This window comes from Pocillopora verrucosa, chromosome 6, assembly GCF_036669915.1.
Source record: "Pocillopora verrucosa isolate sample1 chromosome 6, ASM3666991v2, whole genome shotgun sequence".
In the NCBI taxonomy this organism is placed as follows: Eukaryota; Metazoa; Cnidaria; class Anthozoa; order Scleractinia; family Pocilloporidae; genus Pocillopora; species Pocillopora verrucosa.
In genome coordinates, this window is record NC_089317.1 from 352,844 (window position 1) to 376,242 (window position 23,399).

The window sequence follows — 23,399 nt, forward strand, 5'->3', positions numbered from 1 at the left end:
AAAACCTTAATGCATTTCGGACGAAGTGCCAACATGGCGGCTCAAGCTCAAGCTGGGTATTCGTCGTATTCCAATGAGATAAAGGAGAAGCTAAGTCTGTGGGATGTGAAGGATTCTCCTCTCGCACCATTGTCAGAAAAGCAAAGAAATAGTGTACTTGAACTTACTACAGTAGCAGGAAATCGTCCTCTTTTAGACGAGGTGAGCTCAAAAATTGTATATTTGGATCAGCTGTTTTGAAGCAAAACAGTTAGATTCATCAGCTGAGGACATAAATTCTGATAGAATGTAAGAGGCAGACAATGAGTGCTGCGTACCTGATGAAATGCATATTTCTTAATTATTTCACAGAAATATTTCCTCACGTTACTTCCTCGTTTTGCTTAGTTTTTGTAATATGGTTTTGCATACCCAATTGTTTATCTACTTAAATGAATTTGATTGCTAAACAGAATGCTTGTGATGTGAGATCATGGAACAGGAGATCAATACATTTTTCTTCATCTTAATGACAGGGCACATAGTCCCACTCACTTTAAAGTAAAGCATATCTCTTTATTATTCTCTGCTAATCAATCAAAGTTACCTGATGACGACTGCACTAGTTTACCTGCAAAGAGGACCTTGAGTGAAACCAGTAAAGAAGCTGCTGTGGACATGGCAACAGTTGATTTGGGATCAGAAAAAATAGAAAATGCTCAGCAGGTTGGCTTTTTCATCTCTGTTGTTTACCTTTAAGCTTAAACTCCCGTGAGTGACTGAGACAGAATTTCTCCCAACAATATTAATAGAATATCAAACAGATAAATGATGAGAATAAGAAAAGATATCAATTTGGGGATTAGAGAAATCCAACCCAGTCCCTGCAAATCAGGTAGGAAAATTAATGACATTAACATCACAAACAAACAGAATAGAAGGACCTAACTTTACTGATGGATTAAAACTGACCAATCATGGCTGACTTATTCCACTTGAGTCTTACAGCTAATAACATCTTGGTTAAACTGACAAATCAGTTTACACAAACCAGAATTTGTACATTAGACTGACAACAACTATTCACTTGACTCTGATGATGACCTCTGTCCAGGTTGCTGAAACCCTGGTCACTACTGCCAACAACAGTCCTTCTCAGGACTACACTCACCCAAACAATCAGACTACACTAAGTTGCTCTAAAAATCTGGGTAGGTCCACTGTAGTTTGTGAGATTTCAATCATTCTAATTAATTTCTAACAAGTTTGAATGTTGCTCAGGATATAAAGATGACCATCAGAATCAAGTCTCTCTTTTGAATTATCTTAAAAGTAGTGTTGATTTCTGTTCCCTTCACAAAGCCTACAGTAGTTGTGCCATGATGTTGTTAGGTAAGTTTTAAACTAAATTTTTTTTGTGAACAGTTTTTTGCTTGGTTTGCAAATGTTGAAGCACAGATGGAAGAGGAGCAAGAATCATCTTACAGGTAAGAGAAAAGTAAAAAAATTGTTTTGAATATAGAAAGGATAGGTGAACATGGGTTTTTATTCCCAAACATAACAAATATTTTTATTATAATGACTGTTATTTGTAACTTTTTATTCTATTAGTTATATAGATGTTTTTATTTATAACATATTTCTGATATTTTTTATGTAATAGAATAGTTTATAAGTACAGTTTGTGTTATTGTAAGATTTTATATAACAGGGCTTACTAAAAGATTTACCCTGCTTAAAAATAAATAAAGGCTAACTGTTACTACTACTATTAGTAATTTTGCTTCACATCGTCAGTTTCATGTGAAATATACAAGTGATTAGAACTAGACAATACTATATGACTTAACACCAAATCCTCCAAACTGACTTTTAAAGAAATGTATGGCAGACAGTCATGATAATTAATTTCTAAATCTTAGAAGTATAAGATCTTATTAACATTTGCTGTATGGATAATTTATTCCTCAGATCCTATGCAGCACGGTTGCGTTCTTATCGTGATCATTGTGACAGTATTCTGAGTGAAGTGGAGTCAGCTTTGAATCATCTGCAGGATCTACAGCAGAAGCACTTATTGGTATCCACAAAAACTGGGGCTCTTCATGAAGCTTGTGAACAGCTTCTTCAGGATCAGGTCAGAGAGAAAGATATAAACATTTGAGTTGCATTTAAACTCTCTTCATTGGAGACCTTACCTTCCTTTAACCCTTTAACTCCCAGATCAAATTTGTAATTCTCCTTACTGTCAACCATACAATTATTATGATTGTTCATTCAGAAAATTTAGTATTGAATCAACTTATTATCTCCAAATTGATATTTTTCTTTGTTCTCACCACTTATCTGGTTGATATTGTATTAATACTGTAAGGAGAAATTCTGTCTTGGTCACTTATGGGAGTTAAAGGGTTAAACATTAGCTGTGGGAGTGATTTCAAAATAATGCGGAAATTAGTGGTGTTGAGGTAACAGATATAGCAGAACCAAAACAATGTGATTGCAGTTGGGCGTTGAAAATTTGTTCCTTGTAGCAGTTGATCAAGGTCAACAAGGTTACAAGATAACAAAATGATTGGACTATGGGAATGTTTTAATGGTCGCTTACATCTACTGAATTATCTGCAGCAGCTTTGAAGTTTCAAATGTTAACCCTGTAACTCCCAGAAGTGACTAATATACAGGGAAGTGAGTCACAGCTAGAAGGGGAGAATTAACAATCAGATCTTGGCGGTGAAGGGGTTAAGAACCTTTTTTTCCACATTAATAGTTCATATATTTATTTTCACATGCCAACCTTTCAGACAAAGTTGATGAACATGGCTGAAAGCATCAGCAACAAGTTGTCTTACTTCAATGCTTTAGATCATCTTAGACACGTGAGTAACCAGACCATTGTTATGCTAGAAAAAATTTTTGTTAGAGCCTTCGCTGATAAGTTGTACATTTGTCATTTTGGTGTACAATCAAACCAGTGTTATGTGGCACCATATGAAGCAGTCACCCCATGTTCGGCAGTCAGATGTCATTGAAGTCCCAAATTTGTGTTCCCTTCATCACTGTAATTTGTCTCCTCCAAGGCCACCCTTTTGTAAGTCCCAATAGCCAGTTTTCATTGCCCTCCACATGTATCAATCAGTTTCTGAAAGCAGGACCACTTAAATAAAACTATTAAGAATAATCATTTAAGGAATTTTTTTATTCCAAGTTTCTCTCTCAAAACCAAATTATGTAGTATTATTGAGCAAGGTTCTGTGCACTGAGTTGTTAATTATGGCATAAAGTAGTATTGTTTATTACTTTTTTATAATACCCCTAATCTGTGGAACCTATATTTAGTGATAGACCTGCCATTCCCTGTGGGTGATCGCTTAATAAAGGATTGACTGTACTTTAATATAGAATCATTACCTACTAGGATTTGGTTTGTTTTCAGAAACTCAACTCATCCACACTGTCAGTGACAAGCGAGTCCTTTGTTCCAATGCTGGCAAGACTTGATGAGTGTATTTCATTTATATCAAGCAATGTAAGTTTTCTGTCCTTAACCCTTTAAATCCTACAAGTGACCGAGACAGAATTTCTCCTTACAATATCAACACTGTTGGAAAAGTGATGAGAATAAAGAACAATATCAAAAAGATAATTTTTAATTGATCTTCTAGCAGTTCTCTTAACTAACATTATAAGAATTGGATGGCAGAAACTAAGGAGAAGTACCAATGAGATCTTTGGAGTGGAAGGTTTAAATCTTTCGTTTATAAATTCATTTTAAAAACTTAAGTTATTTTTAATGATGTTCAAACTTGGCTGAGCAAGGTTGCAGTTGGGGGAGGGAATACTAGGGTGTTTGTTCCTCCTCTTTTTCAATAAATATAATCATTATGAGAAAGCTTGGTATGCTGCTGAATGCCAGTAGCTGAAGGATATAAGTTCAGATCCATCCCCACCCCCCATAACTGTATACTGCAAAGCTTGAGGCTCCACCAAGTGTATAAAGTCCACATTTCATTGGGTATTGGACAAAGAATACATGTATATCCAAGGTCCTGGAGGAACACCCGTCAAATACTCTGCAAATGAGTGTCAGAGGTCTCATGGGGCTATATACCAGCCATGTTCTTATGCAGCATGCCTCTTGCAAGCTGCTGAATTCAGTTGCAATGCACTAGCTGCAAAACTAGTGGATTACATATGAATATATTTTTTTGTCCTTGTAGCCTCAGTTCAAAGAATCCCAAGTGTATCTTGTCAGATTCAAACAGTGCTTGAACCAGGCCCTCAATCAAGTGAAAATGCATGTTGTGAATTTGCTGAAAAATGCCACAGCACAGGTGTTGGCAAATAAGGTAGGTTGATGGAAAATGGTTTAAAAAAAGTGTCCTATTTTAGACAAAAGTGTCCAATTTTGGATACTTATGTGGGATTTTGGACACAAGTTTCCATTGTTTCAAAAACAACTGGTAGTCTTCTATTTCAGATACTAGTGTCTAATTTTAGACACTGGTGTCTGATTTTGGACACCAGTGCCCAATTTTAGATTATAGTGTCTGATTTTAGACACTGGTGTCTCATTTTAGAGACAAAAGTCTCCTTTTGGAAAGAATGTTAGACACATCCAATTTTAGACAGTATCATTTTATTTAAGGAAGTAGTATCAGTTTTAGATAGAAATGTGCCATTTTGGACACTAGTGTTCAAAGACCATTATGGGAACAAATTTAGTTTTTGTTCTTAATTATGCTTATCTGTCAAGTTGATTATTCATTGTAGTTAATGTTGGTTGAAGATATGTCAGGTCCAAAGGAAGATTTGGTTTGACACATGTCCTGTTTAGGAAGAAAACTTATTTCCAGTGCTGCAGTTGAATATTTTGAGGGTATGATGATTTTGAAAGGAAACTTGTTTTCTTATTTTGTCATTGGCTATTTCAGGAAGGTGGCAACTCTTCTGAAAGTTCCTTCGCTTTATTTTATGGGAAATTCAGGACTTGTGCTCCAAGAGTGAAGGTCAGTCACTGTATTTAACTTTATTTTTATTGTTGGAAGGGAGATACAGTAAACCTTTTCATTCCCAATATCTCCTTGGTAATTCTTCTTGCTGTCTGCCATAAATTGATTATAATTTTGGTTCTGAGAATTTGGTATTGGGTTGAATGATAATCCCCTAATTGATATTTTTCTTAATTTTCATTATTAGTCTGCTTGACATTGTATTGATACTGCAAAACAAAAGTATGTCTTGGTCTCTGCTGGGAGTGATTTTTGTTGTTGTTGTTGTTGTTTGAAAGGGTAAATTGCCTGTCAATGAAAGCCAGTTAATTTTTGATTCACTCCATTTACTAATAATTCATTTTATTCTTTTCTTTAACAGAGTTTAATGGAACAGATTGAACAGAGGAGTCACTTAAGTTCTGAGTGAGTATTACTTACAGACAATTATTGTAGTGACAGTGAAAAGCAGTTTTTTAAAGCCTTTTTTATGTGAAAGGTGTCATTTTGTGTTTCTTGATGTTTCAGGTACAGTTCACTTTTAAGTGACTGCCAGCAGTGTTATCTCTCTCAGCGTTCTCAACTCCTGACCCCATGTGTTAGTGATGCTATTGATAAACTGGCCAAGCAGTATGAAAGAAATCCTTGTTCTCTAGTAAGTTTATGCATGGAAATGCAAAATAAGGTTTCTAAACTGCTTTGTGGTGCTGATTGTGTCATTTGACATGAAAGTACAGCTAGTAAAGTTTTCATCTGAATGGTTGAAACAGAGGAATTTTACCCACTTAAAAGTGAGAAACACCCTGTAACAGTACTACACCCTAGCATCAGTATGCAAGTTCTCCTTACTCTTCTTATATTAACTGTGGTACATACAGGGAGAATTTGTCTAACAATCAAGAGCTTCTAGAGGTTGTGATCAGTTTCTTTATTCTCATGACCTTAATGTTTATTCAGGGATGATAATGTTAGGAGAAATTAGATGCAAGTCACTGTTAGAGATCAAATGTTTAATCCTTTAACTCCCAGAAGTGATCGACATGAAACTTCTCCCCATAATATCCTTATATCACCCAGCAAACAGATAATGAGAATATTCAAACTTATCATTTAGAACTTGTTATCTTGATCTCATGCCAAATTCTCATGACTAAATTACAAGGAAATGTTCAGCAGGTAGAGGGGAGAATTAACAATCAGATCCTGAGAGTTAAAGAGTTAAGTCAGGCCAATCATAACCAACCTTAGAATCACATTTGTTTAACCTTGGCATAGTAGAATTTTAGAGAAATAAAAAAAGTTAAACATAAATCTTTTTCTGTAGGTTCGCGCCGGTTGTTCAGTGTTGATTCGCGTCTGTCAGGATGAATACCAGTTATACTATCACTTCTTCTCTAGGCCAAGTTCAGGTCTCGAGTAAGTGAAATATTTTATCACTTGTAATCTTTTTACCTTTGTGAAAGTTTGTTTACTCTGGCTTGTGAGAACTTGGCCTTTTGTACAAGTCAAGTAGTGAGAGTCAAGCTCTTGATGGAAGAAATGTATGCAATGGAGAATGAAGTTAAAAAATATTGGCTGCAACCACAGAGGGCTTGCAAAGCTGACAGAGTAGATTTAGAGGGAATGATTCTGAGTGGTTTCTTGTTAATGTTTCAAAATGAAATTTCTCTTTGCTCTGTAGCTCCTTGTTAGAAATTTTGTGCAGTACCTTATATGATTCGCTGAGACCTGTAATAATCCACATGAATCACATGGAGACACTCACTGAACTCTGCACAATATTAAAGGTAAATTTATTTTGTCATAATTATGATCACTGTTATCATTATTGTAGATTGTATGTGGACTTAGTAATTTAATTAAAAGATTTCTACCCATTTCCAAGCAGTGCTCTCCTTTTAAGCAGTAGCTGGTAAAATTTGCCATTTGTCTTATATCTTAAAATTGCTTGGAATTCTAGAAAAATCAATAGTTTCAAGGATTGCTCTATTGGTTTAAAAATTTCATATACCTTTCGTGTGTAAGATGAGGGAGAACACTGTCGAGTGATAGAAAATGACTTATATTGGAAGTGGATAAGGCCACCAAATTTTATTAATTTCTATACCTAAAATATTATATGGAAAAATGTGATCCTAAAGATTGCACCTTATGCTCCGATAAGTATAGGTAATAATATGATTTCGAGTGCAATTTGGTGTCAATAAGCACAAGTAAATTTTTTTGAAGACAATATAATTGCACGAGCCCATTGGGCAAATACCATTTATAGTCTTTGGAAAATTTACAAATGCTTATTACGGCAAATTGCATTCATGTTATTACTTGTTAATAATGTACATGAAAAAACATCACAGAGTCAGGACAGACAAAATTTTGAAAGCGTCTGCGTGCTATTTGTAATTTGCACTCATGTTACAACTTTGCACTCTTGTTACATGAGAATGCACTAATTTTCAGCCAATCAGAAGTGCATAACTTTGCCATGTACATTATTAGGGGTATTATAATAATTGTTCTTTTTTGGTCCTCTCTAGGTGGAAATGATTGAGGATCATGTGCAGCAAAAAGGTATAATTGTTAAATTTTACTAGTTAGCAAAACATTTTGAATTTGTTATTTTAATGTATAGATGACACAGAGCCAAAAATTTTTTCCTTCCTTTTATGTCAAACAATTTGAGAGAATGCAGGGGTTGGTTGAAATCTAAAATTACTCTTCTTTTTCAGGTGAAGAACTAGCCGCTTTTGAAGTTGTTGTTCTACAGATGTTAGAGGATGTACAAGAACGGCTGGTTTACCGGGCACAGGTAACAACTACTGATACGAACAACTAATTTGGATATCACTGGAGCTTATCTTAGGAAGACGAGTGTCATTTCACTATGTGACAAACATTTTCCTATTTGACACCAATTTTCTCTTTTTTGGCAGGCGTACATTGAGAGTGACATCCAGAAATATTCCCCAGCACCTGGTGATCTAGCTTATCCAGAAAAACTTATTATTGGGGTTGGTAAACACTACTGTACGATTGAAACTGTAGGGTACTTAACCTTTTGACTCCTACATATGCACAAGACAGAATTTTGCCTTTTAATATCAATAAAATATCAAGCAGACAATTGGGGAATTACTAGTTGATCCAATACTAAATTCCTTGAGCTAACATCATAAGAATTGTTTGGCTGACAGTAAGGAGAATTAATAATGAGATATTGGGAGTGAAAGGGATGAAAAACTATCAGAGACACCTAATGAACTTGTGAGAGGTTTACCAAGGTAGACTGGCTTTCCATATAACAGGAGTTAAACTTCTTGCAGCTAACTTAGTCTTATCTGAAGACTTTCATTCTACATTCAACTTTCAGGCAGGGGATAATGACAAAGAGGAAAAACAATCTGGAGAAGAAGAGAAGAAGTCTGTTGGTTAGTTATGATCAAAAGCATTACCATACTCAAATGCATCTGTCTAACATTTCTTCACCTGTTTTGTTTCTTTTTTTGTTTGTAGAGTTACCAGGAGCGTTAGCGGACCTTCAGGGTATGTGGTACCCAACAGTCAGACGCACACTGGTGTGTCTCTCAAAACTCTATCGGTGCATCTCGGTGAGGATTATTACCTTCTTTGGGTTGTATTTGATTTTCTGTCCTCTGATTTCATCTAATTCATATCTTATTGATTTGAAGGTTTATGTTTGAATTCACCTTTTACATTTTAGAAAGAAACATTTGAAGGCCTTTCTCAGGAGGCTTTGTCCCTATGCATCCAGTCCCTTAAAACAGCAAGCTCTCTTATTGCTCAGAGAAAGGTACAGATACAAATTGACAGATTTAGATGACTGCCAAGTGTTGACTTAGTTAAGATCCCTTTGGAGACTGAAGGAGAAGTAGATGCTGCTTCAAAAATCATGTAGCTCTTTCTTCCATGCATCCTTTCAATTTTCTGCCCTCCCTGTCTTTGATGCCTAACCATTTTCTCCCAGTGAGTGATCAGCATCTAAATTCTCCCAAAAGTATCACCCTTAAATCAAACATTAAGGTCATGGGAATGAAGGGAATGATTGCGACCTCAATAAGCTCTTGATTGTTAGACAAATTCTCCTTGCAAGTTCCATCATTAGGAAATGTCTAGAAAACAGTATGAGAACTTGTATACTGATGTAAGGTTGTAAAGGGCTAATATTTAGCATTTGGTTTGTATGCTCTACATTTATATAAGTCTGGCATTTTTTCCAGGATTCTATAAACGGTCATCTGTTCCTCATAAAACATCTGCTGATCCTCAGAGAGCAGATTGCCCCTTTTGATGTAGATTTTGCTGTCAAGGAAATGTCGCTGGACTTCAGTAAAATGCGGACTGCAGCATATGGTTTGTGGAGTCACAGCAACAGGCTGTTTGCTCTTAGTGGCAACAATGCATTGCTGGAATTTTTGTTAGATGTAAGTTTGGTAGATATTAAGGAGAGAGATGCACTCATTTCTAGACAGTATGCCCTTGTCCTGATGTGTTTTGGTAGGAATCTTAAAAAAGTAGTGCTGAACACTAGCTATACTTTACTGGTAATTCTGTTTCAGGGAGCGCCTCAGTTAACAGAAAACTATCTGGATTCAAAGAAGGTAAGGAAAGCTAAATATTTGGACAAACTTAGCTTTGATCTAAATCTAAATTGTCCATATGTACAGAGTCACCCTAGAGAGCTTTTGAGTTCTCTTTGCTTTTTTTACTACTTTTCTCTTACTCAATCTTAAAGCAACACACATCAAAAATTGCTGATACAAGTATTTTGCAGGATGTGTGATATGGTCTATTATGACCTGGCGTACAAATGAGTTCTTTACAGCTCAGCTGGTTGGGAATCTGAACATTAAATTGAAACTAGGTGCAGTTCAATTCCTTGTAGGAAATTAATTACATTTTTTGCCCCACTAACACAACAAGTGTAGAGGATCTCTCTTTATAGAGTTGTGATAATATTACACTCTAGCTTTGTGGCTATTTCCATTTCATAACTCAGCACTTCTGTTTTGTTATCAACTGAAGGATGTTGATGTTGAACTCAGGATTGTGTGTGAGCAGTTTATTCAAAATGTATCAGAGTCTCTCATCTCTCCTCTGTCAGCGTTCTTGACCAAGGTAAGTTGAATCTTGATGCCAATTAATTTTTTGATGGATTGAGTGATCTGTCTGCCTTAGTTTTTGGTTGTGGATGGTTTGCTACTTAAACTAAACAGGTGGCAAATAACTTCATTATTAACCCTGTCACTCCAATGAGTGACCAGGACAGAATTTCTCCTTATGATACCAATATAATATCAAACAAACCAGTGATGAGAATAAAGAAAAATATCAACTAGGGGATTATTAGTTGATCAGATACCAAATTCTCTAAGATAACATCATGAGAATTGTATGACAAACAGTAGGGGGAATTACTAAATAAAAGAGGTCTTGGGGGTGAAAAGGGTTAAAAAAAATAGTTTTTTTGTGTAACTAGTACACTCTTAGTTACTCAAAGATGTCAAGCGCACATGAGAAAAACAAAGGAATATGGATTTTCTGAAATTTTTCTTGCAGGTAACAGTGATTAAGAATCTTGCCCAAGAGGAAGGAAAAGATACTAAAGCATTCCTCAAGCAACAACCTTTTGCAAAACCAGGTGATAAAAAACATTTCTTACTTTAATAGTTTGGGTAGTTATGTGAAAAGCTTTATAACCTCTAGCACTTTTTTAAGTCATGAATAGAGTTATGCGTTGTACTTTAAATTTTCTTAATTTTGTTTTTCAGAGAATGTTCGCAAAGTTGTTAGTGAGACTTACATGTTACTGAAGTCCAAGCTCACAAGCACTCTACAAAGCATGGCTTTGTTTTTGGCAAACAAAGACACAGAGTACATTCTCTTTAAACCTGTCAAGGTAATGATCAACTGTAATTTCTTTTCCTGATATAAATACAAAACCTAACATTCCAATGGCAAAAAAACATGTATAGCAAATCATTACCGAGGGTATCCATTTATAACAAGGACCTGGGACCAAACTGTGGCATAAAAGATGGAACTTTTGCTTTTAATGCTGAGTATTAAAAGACCACTTAGGGCAGTGTCACAGTTTAAATATCACTAACTTTCGGATGTTATATTTTCATGAGTTTGCTCTTGGAATTGTAAATATAGTTCTAACTAAAACATGCTCTTCAAAAATGAAAAAAAACTGTTGATATCGCAGTACTTGGTAAGAGCCTGCCACTGAAAGTAACAAGGCTGGATTTACAAAAAAGAATTCACTCTTTCTTTTACATTGAGATTAGAATACTCAATGGAATTCTATAACATTACAGGCTAAGGTTCAAGAATATTACAAACAAATGAATGACTTGGTGATGGAAACCTACTCTGAAGAAGATCAACAGATCATTGGATGTCCATCAATTCAGCAGGTTTGTTAAGTTTACATGCACAGTAACAATAATGGCATTGTTGACCAAGGTGCATTTGCTGTTGCTCTGGAAGGTAATGGGTGATAGTGCTTGTGATTTTTTTTATTAAAAGTTGTAATCTGTTTGTGTCACAAGCGTGGGACAAAGGAAAAATCTGAGTCACCCATTTGTTATAGTTTGTTTTCTGTTGTGAAACTGTCAGGGCTAACTTCTGGATACAGTCAAAACTGTCACCAATGGCAACTTCCTCACAATAGCCACTTTTTCCTTCTTGGGAGAGTCATTCAGTCTTTTTATTTAATCTATCTACAACAACAACCTCTTCACAAGGATCATGGCCAACAGACTATTCCCATCTTTGAACCTGAGACGTGACAGGTCTCTTATAACACTTCCACATTTCCCTGTTGGTCACTTCTTTTTGACCACTGTGGTGAGGTTGGACTTCACTTATTGTTATTCAGTGGTAAAATGGGATGAGGGTTCTGGTGTTAGTAAAAACTTTGTTCTTACTTCTCAGGTTTCTCTTCTACTAGCAGTATCATGAAAAATGCTGAGTGGATAAAGCACCCACAGATCAAAATAACTGTTTGAAAACTCCAGCTGGTTCATTAAATATGAAAATTTGATGAGGAATACTGCCTCAGCAAGTTGTTAAACCAGATTAAAAAATTAGATATTTATTTATTTATTACCAAGATTTCCTATGCAAGGGCAAACTCTATTGCAAAGATGGTGGTATTTGTTTGTTGTGTTTTTTTTCTATATAGTTACTTGCCTTTGAGCTTTCCACATATCAGATAAAGATAGATAAAGCAATGACAGAGAGAGGCAAGGGAAGTTACTTATTAGGTAATACTGTGAGACCCTTTCCTAAGATCACCAATTTCATTTTCTGTACTTACTACATTTCTTTTAACTTCAGCTGCAAGAATTTGGTGTTGAATTTGGTGCTTACTCAATAAGGGCACTAATTAACAATTAATTTGAGGGGGGGGCACTTATCAGAGGGAGGGCAGTTATTGGAACGAGGGTGCTTAATAAAATCATCACAGTATATGTAAATATCTATTATAACAGCTAGTAAATTTGTCTAATCAAATTCAATTGTGTGAACATGCTTCATATTCCTATTGTACACACTCATGACGTCAGCAAACAAATCCCTTGATAAAAAAAAATTTTCCATTGGGTTGAAAATGTTATAAAACAATTGGTTCATGCGTCAGCTGTGTGTTCGTTGAGATATGAAGCACTTGGGAAGTTTGGGTAGCACTCAAGAAGCTGGAGTTGCTCTCAGCTAAGCCTCAAGCAACTCTTATGCATCTTTCGTACTCTCCAAACTTCCCAAGTGCTTCATATCTTGATGAACGCATGCTTACGTATGAACCAATTGTTAAGTGTTGAACTTCTCACAATGTATTCTGCATCAACATTTTATTTCTCTACCTTTTGTTAAAATTTATTTACAATCCCATTTACAATTATACCACAATTAAGTTAGCATTATATCGTAAGCTGAATCATACATGCATCTTGACTGGTTCTTCTTTGTAGATTAGTGGATAGATGCATAGGTGACAGCACTATAAACAATATTTTGCCTTTTAATCATATAAAACAAGTAAATTCTGTGTTACCTCCTTGTTTCTATGGTTGTGTACAGAACTTGATCACTAGAAGTTGTCAAATGTGGTAAGACCATTAATGACATACTCAGCTCTACCTTGTCTGCCACATATTTGTTCTAACACATTTTGACATCTGTGATTTATTACTAAAAGGATGTGGAATCTCTTCGGGAAGTTAAAACTCCATACTAATGGACCCTTGGAAAAGGAATACCACTTAATCATCCTTTGGGTCTTTTTCAATGAAAGATGATTAATAATTATATTCAATGACCACTCTTTTTAAAATTTAGGCTTGCCCCATTTCAATCAGTCAAATTAAATAGCCTATCCTTCCAGTACACACTGTAAAATGTTCTATAATTCCATCAACAAAAATAATTGTTTTGAAAAAAGTAGAAAACAAGAGGATATTTCAGTATAAAAAGAAAAGTGTGTTATTATAAACAGAAACCAGCTTTACTTAATTGTTCTGTAACAACAAACAATTATTTTAAACCTACAATTCAGTTTATGGAAAAAAAAGCCAAACAAAATGAAGTAATTCTAACCCATGGAAACAATATTCAACCATTTCACTGCAGCTCCTCAATTTTCATTCTCTTTTAAACCTGTAAGTATTTCATTGAACCCTATTAGTTCCCTTGGGAGGTTATTAAGGGTGGCAGAATATAACAACTTATGCCCACTTCTCAAAGGTATCTAATATTAGTAGATATGATATGTGATTGGATCAATACCAGGAGCCCAAACATTATCAGTATCACAGTAGCAGAGACATAAGAGCCATGAATTGGCATCAACATCAGTTTGGCCTAGTGAAGGAAACAATGATATATGATTAAAGATTTTAAAAAACCTGGATTCTCTTGAACAATCTTTATAAAGTTGCTACTATCTGATGTTTCCTTGTGAGTTGATAAATCACTAAACGCAAACTGCGGTTTTACAATCAGTGGGCCTCAGGCTTTCTTCATAAGAGGGTTGATTTAATTAAATAGATGTCCTGCCACTGTTAGCTTTTGGCCCCCTTGACACTGTTCAAAAAAATGAATAGGCATGGCTAGATTGATGGAGGATTGTTTTGGAGGCGGTTTTGTTGAAAAATGACTAAACTTTGTTTAAATGATCAGACCAAAAAAACCTAACCCTGGAAATAAATTCCAGAAAGTGCTATGTGGAAAATTTGATTAATACCTGCATGACATAAAGGGCCATAAGAAATTTTCAACATGGGGACATTGAAACCTATCAGATAACCATAAACTGTTCCGCCCTAGTCTAGTCAAAAAGTTTTTGTTCACATCTGGAACTCCATCACTTTATGAGTGTATATAAGTATGTTCAGCTTGTCATATATTGGGCAAAGGGGAGGATTGCTGAAAAAATACAAAGATTAACAATCTGATGCAGAAATCCCTCTCTTAGTTGGATAGTATTTGTACACATTTTTAAAATTTGCTAAGCTGCTTAATTTTTTATAAAAATCTACCATCCATGCGATTTTTAAGGCTGAATTCACTAATTTACAAACCACAAACCTATCAACTCCTGCTAGTGATCCACCCTCCCCCTCCCCCTTCCCCCAAGAAACAAATTTTTTGTAGGACCAAACTAACCTTCATTTCTACACCTTGGGTAAACAAAATGAAAGAGTCCTGGTCCAGCTGTGTGGCTGAAGGATATCCAAACACTCTGACATTCAGGCTTTGCTGTTTAAACTTCTGTGCCACTGCACTAAAGCGAGCAGCCTGCAAATAAAGAAGTTTTAAAAAAATCAAAACCAACTCACACTCTTCATGGGCCCCAAGTGAAGAATTTTATATCAGCTATATAAAAAAAAGAAAAAAAAAAAGTTGTGAGAGATGTGATGGTCTGATGGTTAAGGTATTTGACTCCTTATTGAGAGGTCTGGGTTGGAGTCTCGCCTGGGTCAATGCGTTGTGTTCTTGGGCAAAACATTTCCTCTGACAGTGCTTCTCTACTTCCAGGAGTATGAGTGGTGACTGGCAATTTGTAAAGGAAGCCTGATGAAATTCTGGGGTGGGGGGGGGGGGGACCTTGCAATGGACTAACATCCCATCCAGGGGGGAGTAGTGATACTCTTAGCTACTTTATGCTAAGGAAAGCAGGATAAGTCCTAGCTGGTTGAGCCACTTGGTTTGAGTACAGACTTCACCCTTTTTTTTTCATATAAAAAGAAGATGCCCAATGTATTTTACAATGTTTTTCTTTCTTCTCTTTTTTCCCCATAATGGTGTCACCAGGCTTGTTTTTTGACCAAGTGATGATATATCTCACAAGATATCTTCAGCCTCAATATAAGACCATATTTTTGAAATGTGCAGTTGGAAGTGTGATGTATTTCTAGGGATTGATTAATGATTAGTTCACTTGTCAGCATGGGTTCAACAGTCAGCTGAGACAGGATGAGATGAATCTTTGTTTACATACCAAATGCTTTAAAAGTACTCACCACTATAAAGGGAATCATTATAAAAGAGAAGGACAAGAGTGGAGCTAACAATCTGTAAAGCAACGTAATGGCACTGAGTGTGTCATTCTTAATGTAGGTCATCATGTTGATCACCTCTGCAAGAGTAAAATAGCACAGAAATTTGTTAATCATGCTAATGTTGGTGATATAATATGTGTTATTTGATTGGAATATCTCTTTACACATTTTATTTAGTACCCTGTTAGTGCATCAGCAAACAAAGCCTTTGTGGAACAACTTATATTTAATTTGAACTTAATCACACACCAGGCAAGGATTTGTGCTTCATATTTGAGCATTAGTTTGATACAGAGATCATTTTACCCTTTTACTCCCAAGATCTGATTGTTAATTCTCCCCTCTAGCTGCTGCACATTTCCTTGTAAATTGATTACAAGAATTTGGTGCTAGATCAAGATAACAACTTCTACCTAGAAAGTTTGAGTATTCTCATTACCTGTTTGCTGAATAATGTATGGATATTGAAGGGAGAAGTTACATCTTAATCATTTCTGGATGTTAAAGGGTTAGAGCTGTGATAGTACAGGTCATCTTGCTAACAGTATATATCTTTACACATGAAAATCTGAGACTATGCCACTTGGAAATTTCATCTTCTTTGGCAGCGCCTCTATCGGTTCCCCTAAGTTTGCCTTGCCCTATTGCAAATAGCTTCAACAATTCCTTCCTCCTCCACAGGTAGCCCAGGCTTACAAAATGAGGTTCCATAAATATGCAAATATGTTTATGCTATGCAATGGACAAGACATGAGGATTTGTTAGGGAGTATGTTTATGGCAACTGTTTAAGCCCAGGTAAATCCTTCCATTTTGCCCATTGTGCAATATATTTGCATATTTACAGAGGCTCATTTGGAAGCTTGGGCATCCTGTTCTTCCTCTAGAATGCCTTCACACAAGAACCTTATTATTGAATTCAAAGCTTGAATCAAACTTCATAATGATAAGCAGAAATAAACACCCTACAATTATCAATGATTACCTGCCACAGTAATTTTAAGGTAGCAGAGCACAATTAGACTTGCAATTATGGATATTTTTCCATTCATATTGTTGAGGTTTTTCTTTACATCCATTACGTCCTAAAACAAAAACATGCAAGCTGAGGATGTTATAATGCTCAATTGAATTTGAGATATTTTTTACATTTTCTTTCAAGGAAAACAAGAGGAATAGATCTGTAATAAAATTAAGGAAAATTAAGGGTAGGGATATGATTGCAAGCCATACTCTATTCGTCCCTGACTGCTTCATAATTCTGAGTGATTTGATTAAAAAGAAGGGCCTTCAAGGTTTTGCAAGTACAGATGATTTTTACGTATGCATGTAACCAAGCTGTCAATAACTGGTGTTAAAGATTCTTTCCAAAGACATAAGTAAATATATATGTCCTGGAAAATGCACATTGGTGTCTGATTAAGGGAAGGAAGGCAGTTTTTTTTCAGAGTTTTCACAGGTTAAGAGAAACCATGGGTTTTGCAACAAAAGGATATGAGTAAGTCCACTGATTTAAGCCATTAACTAAAATTCTGATTCCACTTCTGTTCACATGTTCAAAAAATTACCATTTAAAACTTTAATTGAGAAGTAGGTTCATGTCTATTTAATTGCAACCTTCATTTTCAATTTAACCCTTTTACTACCATGAGTGATCAAGACAAAATTTCTCCTTGCAATATCATTACAATATCAAGCAATCAAGTGATGAGGATAAAGAAAAATATAAATTAGGGGATTATCAGTTGATCCAATACCAAATTTTCCAAACTAACAAACTAAGAATTGTATGGCAGACAGTAAGGAGAATTACTAAATTATGAATGAGATAATTGGGAGTGAAAGGGTTAACTCAAAATTGACAGGGGTTGGTGGGAGAGGTGGGGTGATTTCAGAGGCTGAAATAAAACTTTGAAAAAGTATTGAAGCCTAATCTCATTATAATTTTTTTGGGGTGGGATTCATTGTTTAAAAAGTCATGTCTCAAGAATATTCCACAAAGCTGTGATTACTTTCATTAAAGCAGAGAGATCTTTGGTTTTTTCCTCCATTCTCTGACAAATCTCGTGGAGATAAAAGGTCAACAATTCACACTGAGCACAGTAACTCATGAGTGTCACTATGGAAACAAAGGCCTCCACAAAAAAGCCAAGTACAATGAATGAAACTGCTATCCGCTGGCCACTATCAGGAAAAAAATAAAGACATCTTTCATCGCTTATTACCATACTAACAAAATTTCAACTAAGAATACTTAGTGCTTGCTAATTTTGGCCTGTATTGCAGTAAAATCGATCTCTTTATTTCTTCCATTTTTTTATTTTTTTGCGTTTAAATTCTTATTTAATAAGTCAAAACTTATGGTAAAGCCTGAGGCAGGAGTTGGACATTTTTCACTGTTTTGGTCAGCTCAATGTGGACTTAAACAAGTCTTTTACTATTGTGATTAATTACCACTGAGTTTGACTATTGCAAACCACTGATACTCTTTGATACCCTTACGTCTAAAAGTGATGTAATGAGCAATTTCCCATTTTTTTTTTAAGGGGGCAAATCACTTAGCCAGGAGGCCACATGACTTGGGGTGACATGACAAAGGGGCATATTTACCTAAGATTACAAGTTTCCCTTTTAAAGTGGCATGCAGCATCAAGTGAATATTGTGCAAGTAAATTGCCATAAATTACAGTTATTTAATTTTAAGCCAGACTAACCTTGAATTGAGACTGAATCCTGTCACTGAGGTTTTCTTAAAGACATGAAGAAACAACATTTCAACGGCACTATCAGCAATTGCCAACATCACCAAGCTCAAGAAAAAAATTCTGCAAAAATGAAATAAAAGTCTTAATTTACTCATAATTTTTCAAATAAAAAATATAACATCATGCATTTGCAAAATCTATTGCACAAATTACCTTAACCTTGAAACAATCTTCCTAGGAATGGAACTAAGCAAAAAAACCTTGGGAAAGGAAACAAAATAATTAATAAAAACATCCTTAACAATACTTCTAAGGTTATTTGTTAGACTACTGGGGGCCGGGGCCTGATGTGTTTATCACAAGACTCACTCTTGCAGTTCCTTCTGCATAGAGCCTGCAGTTCATCAAGAAGGGAGGTTCTGCTTCGTAGCTGGAAAATTCATAAATCTCTGATCCATAATGAACATCCTAAATTAAACTTTTCCCTCCCAGTATAGAGACAAATGAGTAATTTCTACAAATCAAAGTTCAGAAGGGGGGGAGGGGGAAGGGGGAAGGGGGAAGGGGGAAGGGGGAAGGGGGAAGGGGGAAGGGGGAAGGGGGAATAGGGGAAGGGGGAAGGGGGAAGGGGGAATAGGGGAAGGGGCAAGGGGAAAGGGGGAAGGGGAAAGGGGGAAGGGGGATACTTGAGCCAATTTATTGTCTATTCTTTGGCCAACTATAGACCACATTTTAGTCATATTTGGTAATACAGTAGCAACTTTTACCAGGAAATCTTCCCATTTTCAAATCCCTTTATACCAGAATTTTCTTATCCCAAAATCCCAAAAATGTGCCACCCCATTCTAGTAACTATATAAATGCAACCCCATCATAGTCAATCCAGTTGTGAAAATATGACCCCATCCATGCAGTGGCACATCTACATTAGCCCATTACTAAGTATTCCCTCTCCCCCTCCCCCAACTGGAGCCCTGCTCCCCCTGCTCCATCACATTCCTCACTTTTGCCTGAATTGTGGACCTGTTTAAGTTGAGCCTATAAAATGTTGGGAATGTTAAATATTTTTATGCTACCTTATACCTTTTCTACCAAAGCACTGAGATCCTCGTTGTCTTGAATTCTAAACAAGTAAAACCCAGTCAAAACTGCCATGAAGTGGAGGAGATGTGGCATCACATACTCTGTTAGTAAATGTTTACATTTTTTGAAAGCAGCTGGTTTCCAATCACCTGACTTTGAAGTTGCCTGAATAAAAACATTGGTAACTGAAGGAAAAACTGAAGAGCTAATGTTCTTCCCCATAGTTTGGGAAGTAACACCACTTTGAACCATAAGATTCTTATTTATTCTGTTTAGGTCCAGAGAGAAAGTGTGCGTTGCTTTTGTTCCACCAAAGGAATTTCCGTCAGGTTTTATCAAGCTTCTCTGGTCATGCTGTGATTGCTTGGTGCCTTGAGATGTTTCTGGAACCTTGGAGGTCTACATTACACACATTGAGAGAAGACAAAAAAATCTTATCCAACATATTGATGACTTTAGTTTGGTGACATGTGCAAGCTTGTCATATTTTGTTTGATCTTATCATGCATTAGACTTACTATGAAAACTCTGATTGGTCAAGAGCATACAGTCAATATACAATAGCATGTGAAGTTGATATGATAACCCAATATCTGTTGCAGATATTGGGTTATCATGTTGAGTTGAAAGTCTGCCTAGTTTTCAAGCCCCTTGTCTGTGTAGTGCTCTTCAACTTTTGCAAACTCAGAGGAAAGTGTCTTCTTTTGCAGATTGTTTAAAAATGTATAACAAAACAATTATTGATTTTTGGTTTTCACATGATATCATGAATTATCAAATCTTGTGTCTGTGTTATTTGCCTCAGCCTAATCAGATATTACTCAGACCTCAGCATTGATAATTCATGATATTATGCTCAACCTCATCCAGTAATTGCATAATATCAAGGTCCTTAATGCCCACAAAGGAAACTCATGGGTCCATTCTTGATTAACAGATAGCTTTGGTATTTGCACCAAAGGGAAAGCACAGAACATACTTCTTTGGTTGAAAACTAACAATATTCACAATTATGGTATTTTAAAAAGCTTCATAAACATTAGCTAGTATCTTGTAAACTCTAACCCAACAATACTATGGATAGAATTTTTCTTTGAAGGAGGGAGATTTTTAGAGAGTTAAAGCTATAGACAGAGTGCATATTACAGAGAGAGGGGGTGGGGGGGGGGGGGGACTGACAGAGCATGTAAGGTAAACATTTTTTTTACTTCAAATACACAGAATTAATGTACCTTATTGCTACTGACATCTAGCCCAAGGTTGCAGGATATAAGATGTGAGGCATAGGTAAAGATGATCAAGCAAAAAAACAAAAATGTGTAGAAAATGTTAACCACTTTCCAGAATGAACATCTTTGACGATAAGCCATTGAGCGAGAGCCAAATGGTCGCCAAGCAACCTGAGAAATATAATTGATTCATTTTTAAGAAATCAAAGTAAATGTTCAAATTATTAACTTACATGTAAAATGTGTTGGATAATTTGCATTGTATGCTGGAAGCAATACAATATTACAATCATAACAAAAAATGTTGCAGCACAATACAGAAAGGTTTTTTAATAACTGTCAAAAATATACTGCTAACCCTTTAACTCCCATGAGTGACCAAAACAGAGTTTCTCCTTACAATACCAATAAAATATCAACCAAATAAGTGATGAGAATAAAGAAAAATATCAGTTTGGGGATAATTAGTTGATCCAATACTAAATTCTCTGAATTAACATTATAAGAATTGTATGGTTGACAGTAAGGAGAATAAAAAAATTGATCTGGGAGTTAAAGGGTTAAAATATGTTTACTGTGTTATGACCAACCATAAGGGAGATCTGGATGTCTGTAAGAAAACCAGATACTGATTAACAATATGTTTATTATGAAAATTTCTCAAGCATGGTTTTATTTTCCCCTAGTAAATCACATCTCAAGGGCCTTTGCAGTGTCCATGGTTTTCTGAGTTCCGCAAGAAATGCTGACAATATTTTGTACAACTGTTTTCCAAACTTACCAAGCATAGAATATAGAGATAAGGGTAGATAACCTGACGTTTACATTTAAGCAAAAGGCTGGCTGTTGAGCTGCTGTTGTCTTCTTGAAGAGCACTTTGGTCCCTGATCTGCAGTAAAGACATTTTATAAACATCACAAACAAGGAAAACCTGAGCACTTTTTTACATTTGGTACTAACATTACTTCTTCAATGCATCACATTAAATCAAGTCAATTTTAGTTACCCACAAGCTAATGACCAAGCTTGCTCTTCAAGTTCTCATAAATTATTGTGGTAGGAGAAGAATACCAGTACTCTGGTTGGAGTCACATGACAACACCTAAGTGGCAACCCAACTCACTCAGGAGGCAATAATTGAATTGGGGTGACTGTGCATTAGGATAATGTGACCTGTATTCATAGCATTAGTCTAATTTTCTATTGCACCAAGGGGATATGATGGGGTAACCTGATGAAAATTCCTTAGATTCAAAGCATGAATCAGGGTTGGTTACCCAGGGACTGGATGAAGGAATAGGGTGTGGTCAGTAGCTTAGGGCTGCACTCGCCTCATAAGAACTTGAACCTCATCTTATGAGACAAGCCTCAAAAAGTTCAATTTCTTTTACTTAATAGAATCTCTGATGAAGGCCTAGTGTTAGTTTCTTCAGGATTTTTTAACTTTTTTATTTCATCTCATCAAGGACAACTGAACAGGAGAATCACTGTTTATATTATAATAATATTTTCACCCTTTAACTCCCAGAAGTGATAAACACGTAACTTCTCCCTAAATTATCCATACATTATCCAGCAAACAGGTGATGAGAAGATTCAAACTTATCGGGTAGAGTTTGTTATCTCGATCTGATTTGTAAGGAAATGTGTAGCAGCTAGAGGGGAGAATTAGCAATCAGATCTTGGGAGTTAAACGGTTAACAGAAAATTCCGTTTTTTCCCCCGAAATATACAGCGTCTTACTGACTAAACTGATTTTAATACTCTTCTAAAATTTTAATAAAAGAGAGCGAACTTCCTTTTCGACATTTCCACGAAACTACGAAACAAAGTGACGTCAGTTTACAGATTTATCACAAAAATCTCATTCAAAAACATGACGTTACGATATTGTTCTTCCTTTTTTGACGTGCATAGCTGCACAAGCCCTCTAAACTCAGTTCTATTAAACAAAAGAACTTCCTTAAAAGCCATGGGGTCACAATCAAACCGCTATTCTCACCTCAATGTTTGTACTGTCCCAGATGTCTGTGAATGATGATCCACCATAGCGGCTAGAAACAGTAACCGTACCAGCATCTTCCAGCTCGTTTAATCTGTCGTCGCGATTTCTGTGCATTGTTTGTCGTAAAAAAAAAAAAAAAGCAATGAAGAAAACGAATCAAACCAGAGCAATTCTTTGCTCTGCAGCGACTAGGTAAACGTCAATTGAAAACACTTTTCACTAGCCCATTACATTACATCATCTGGATGTGGACAAACTGTTGACTTACTGACCTGTTTCCAGTTCACATGACACCTGATGAGAGAGTCATGTGAGTGACGATGCTGTCTTAGAAAAGTAACACTCGTTTCTCGGAAAAAAGATGGCGCACACCAATTCCTACAGTATAGTTTTTTCAATTCTTTACATAAATGTATCATGAGTTCAATCCTCAGCCCATAAATATAGCCCATAAAGGAAAGATATAACGCCATATATGCAATAAGTCTTCAATTCTTATTTCAAGATGCACAATCAAGACAAAATAGAAAAAGAAAACGTAACTCTTGGGACTGTTTTCCTCATTGTCAACCTATTACAACTGGAAGTGGTTGCGCACGATTGCGTGACATCTAGCAACACCCGGAAATCAACATTTCTTTCTCACTCGGAGGCAAATATGAGGAGAAAAAGCCGCCTGTAACAGAGTTCTTTTCAACGTTTGACATGGTATAGTTCGCATTGTTGGAGAGAGTTATGTAAAATTAGATAAATTTCCTAGTCTAAGGGCAATTTGTTAAAAACTAACGAAGATACGACTCGGCGAACGACTCAACTGAGTCA

General features: G+C 35.9%; 2 protein-coding genes across 3 annotated transcripts; one reads left to right on the forward strand and one right to left on the reverse strand.

Annotated features, from left to right (window-relative positions):
• The first annotated feature begins 27 nt into the window (after positions 1 to 27).
• LOC131792225 (conserved oligomeric Golgi complex subunit 3) lies at positions 28 to 12,559 on the forward strand. The gene is made up of 25 exons (XM_059109604.2): positions 28 to 201; positions 583 to 705; positions 1,405 to 1,466; positions 1,951 to 2,116; positions 2,784 to 2,858; positions 3,416 to 3,508; positions 4,200 to 4,328; positions 4,914 to 4,988; positions 5,353 to 5,396; positions 5,499 to 5,625; positions 6,295 to 6,386; positions 6,652 to 6,757; positions 7,508 to 7,541; positions 7,700 to 7,779; positions 7,904 to 7,981; positions 8,341 to 8,398; positions 8,484 to 8,578; positions 8,692 to 8,781; positions 9,209 to 9,412; positions 9,548 to 9,589; positions 10,014 to 10,106; positions 10,548 to 10,629; positions 10,760 to 10,887; positions 11,312 to 11,410; positions 11,931 to 12,559. Exons 1-25 carry the CDS (start codon positions 34 to 36, stop codon positions 11,955 to 11,957), a joined length of 2,370 nt encoding a protein of 789 aa, XP_058965587.2. The 5' UTR covers positions 28 to 33; the 3' UTR covers positions 11,958 to 12,559.
• A 272-nt stretch (positions 12,560 to 12,831) lies between these two features.
• On the reverse strand, positions 12,832 to 22,832 carry LOC131792227 (uncharacterized). Of its 2 annotated transcripts, XM_066167915.1 has the most exons (12): positions 22,814 to 22,828; positions 22,575 to 22,683; positions 21,354 to 21,461; positions 20,576 to 20,743; positions 19,344 to 19,742; positions 18,474 to 18,520; positions 18,270 to 18,380; positions 17,568 to 17,739; positions 16,541 to 16,640; positions 15,518 to 15,633; positions 14,661 to 14,792; positions 12,832 to 13,856 (listed from the first exon to the last, which is right to left on the reverse strand). In XM_066167915.1, exons 1-12 carry the CDS (start codon positions 22,816 to 22,818, stop codon positions 13,734 to 13,736), a joined length of 1,590 nt encoding a protein of 529 aa, XP_066024012.1. In that variant the 5' UTR covers positions 22,819 to 22,828; the 3' UTR covers positions 12,832 to 13,733. The 2 variants fall into 2 exon arrangements, with proteins under 2 accessions (XP_066024012.1, XP_058965588.1); XM_059109605.2 differs by having other exon boundaries at positions 12,833 to 13,856; positions 22,575 to 22,832.
• Between the last annotated feature and the right edge of the window lie 567 nt (positions 22,833 to 23,399).

Coding starts and splice junctions, on each gene's coding strand:
- LOC131792227 (XM_059109605.2), bottom strand. CDS start 22,691: ATGCACAGAAATCGCGACGACAGATTAAACGAGCTGGAAGATGCTGGT. Junction 19,743..20,575: donor TAGATGTCAGTAGCAATAAG/GTACATTAATTC, acceptor TGTGTAATGTAG/ACCTCCAAGGTTCCAGAAAC. Junction 16,641..17,567: donor ATCTCTCTGCTTTAATGAAA/GTAATCACAGCT, acceptor TTTTTGTTTTAG/GACGTAATGGATGTAAAGAA.
- LOC131792225 (XM_059109604.2), top strand. CDS start 34: ATGGCGGCTCAAGCTCAAGCTGGGTATTCGTCGTATTCCAATGAGATA. Junction 5,397..5,498: donor AGGAGTCACTTAAGTTCTGA/GTGAGTATTACT, acceptor TTGATGTTTCAG/GTACAGTTCACTTTTAAGTG. Junction 7,780..7,903: donor GGCTGGTTTACCGGGCACAG/GTAACAACTACT, acceptor CTTTTTTGGCAG/GCGTACATTGAGAGTGACAT.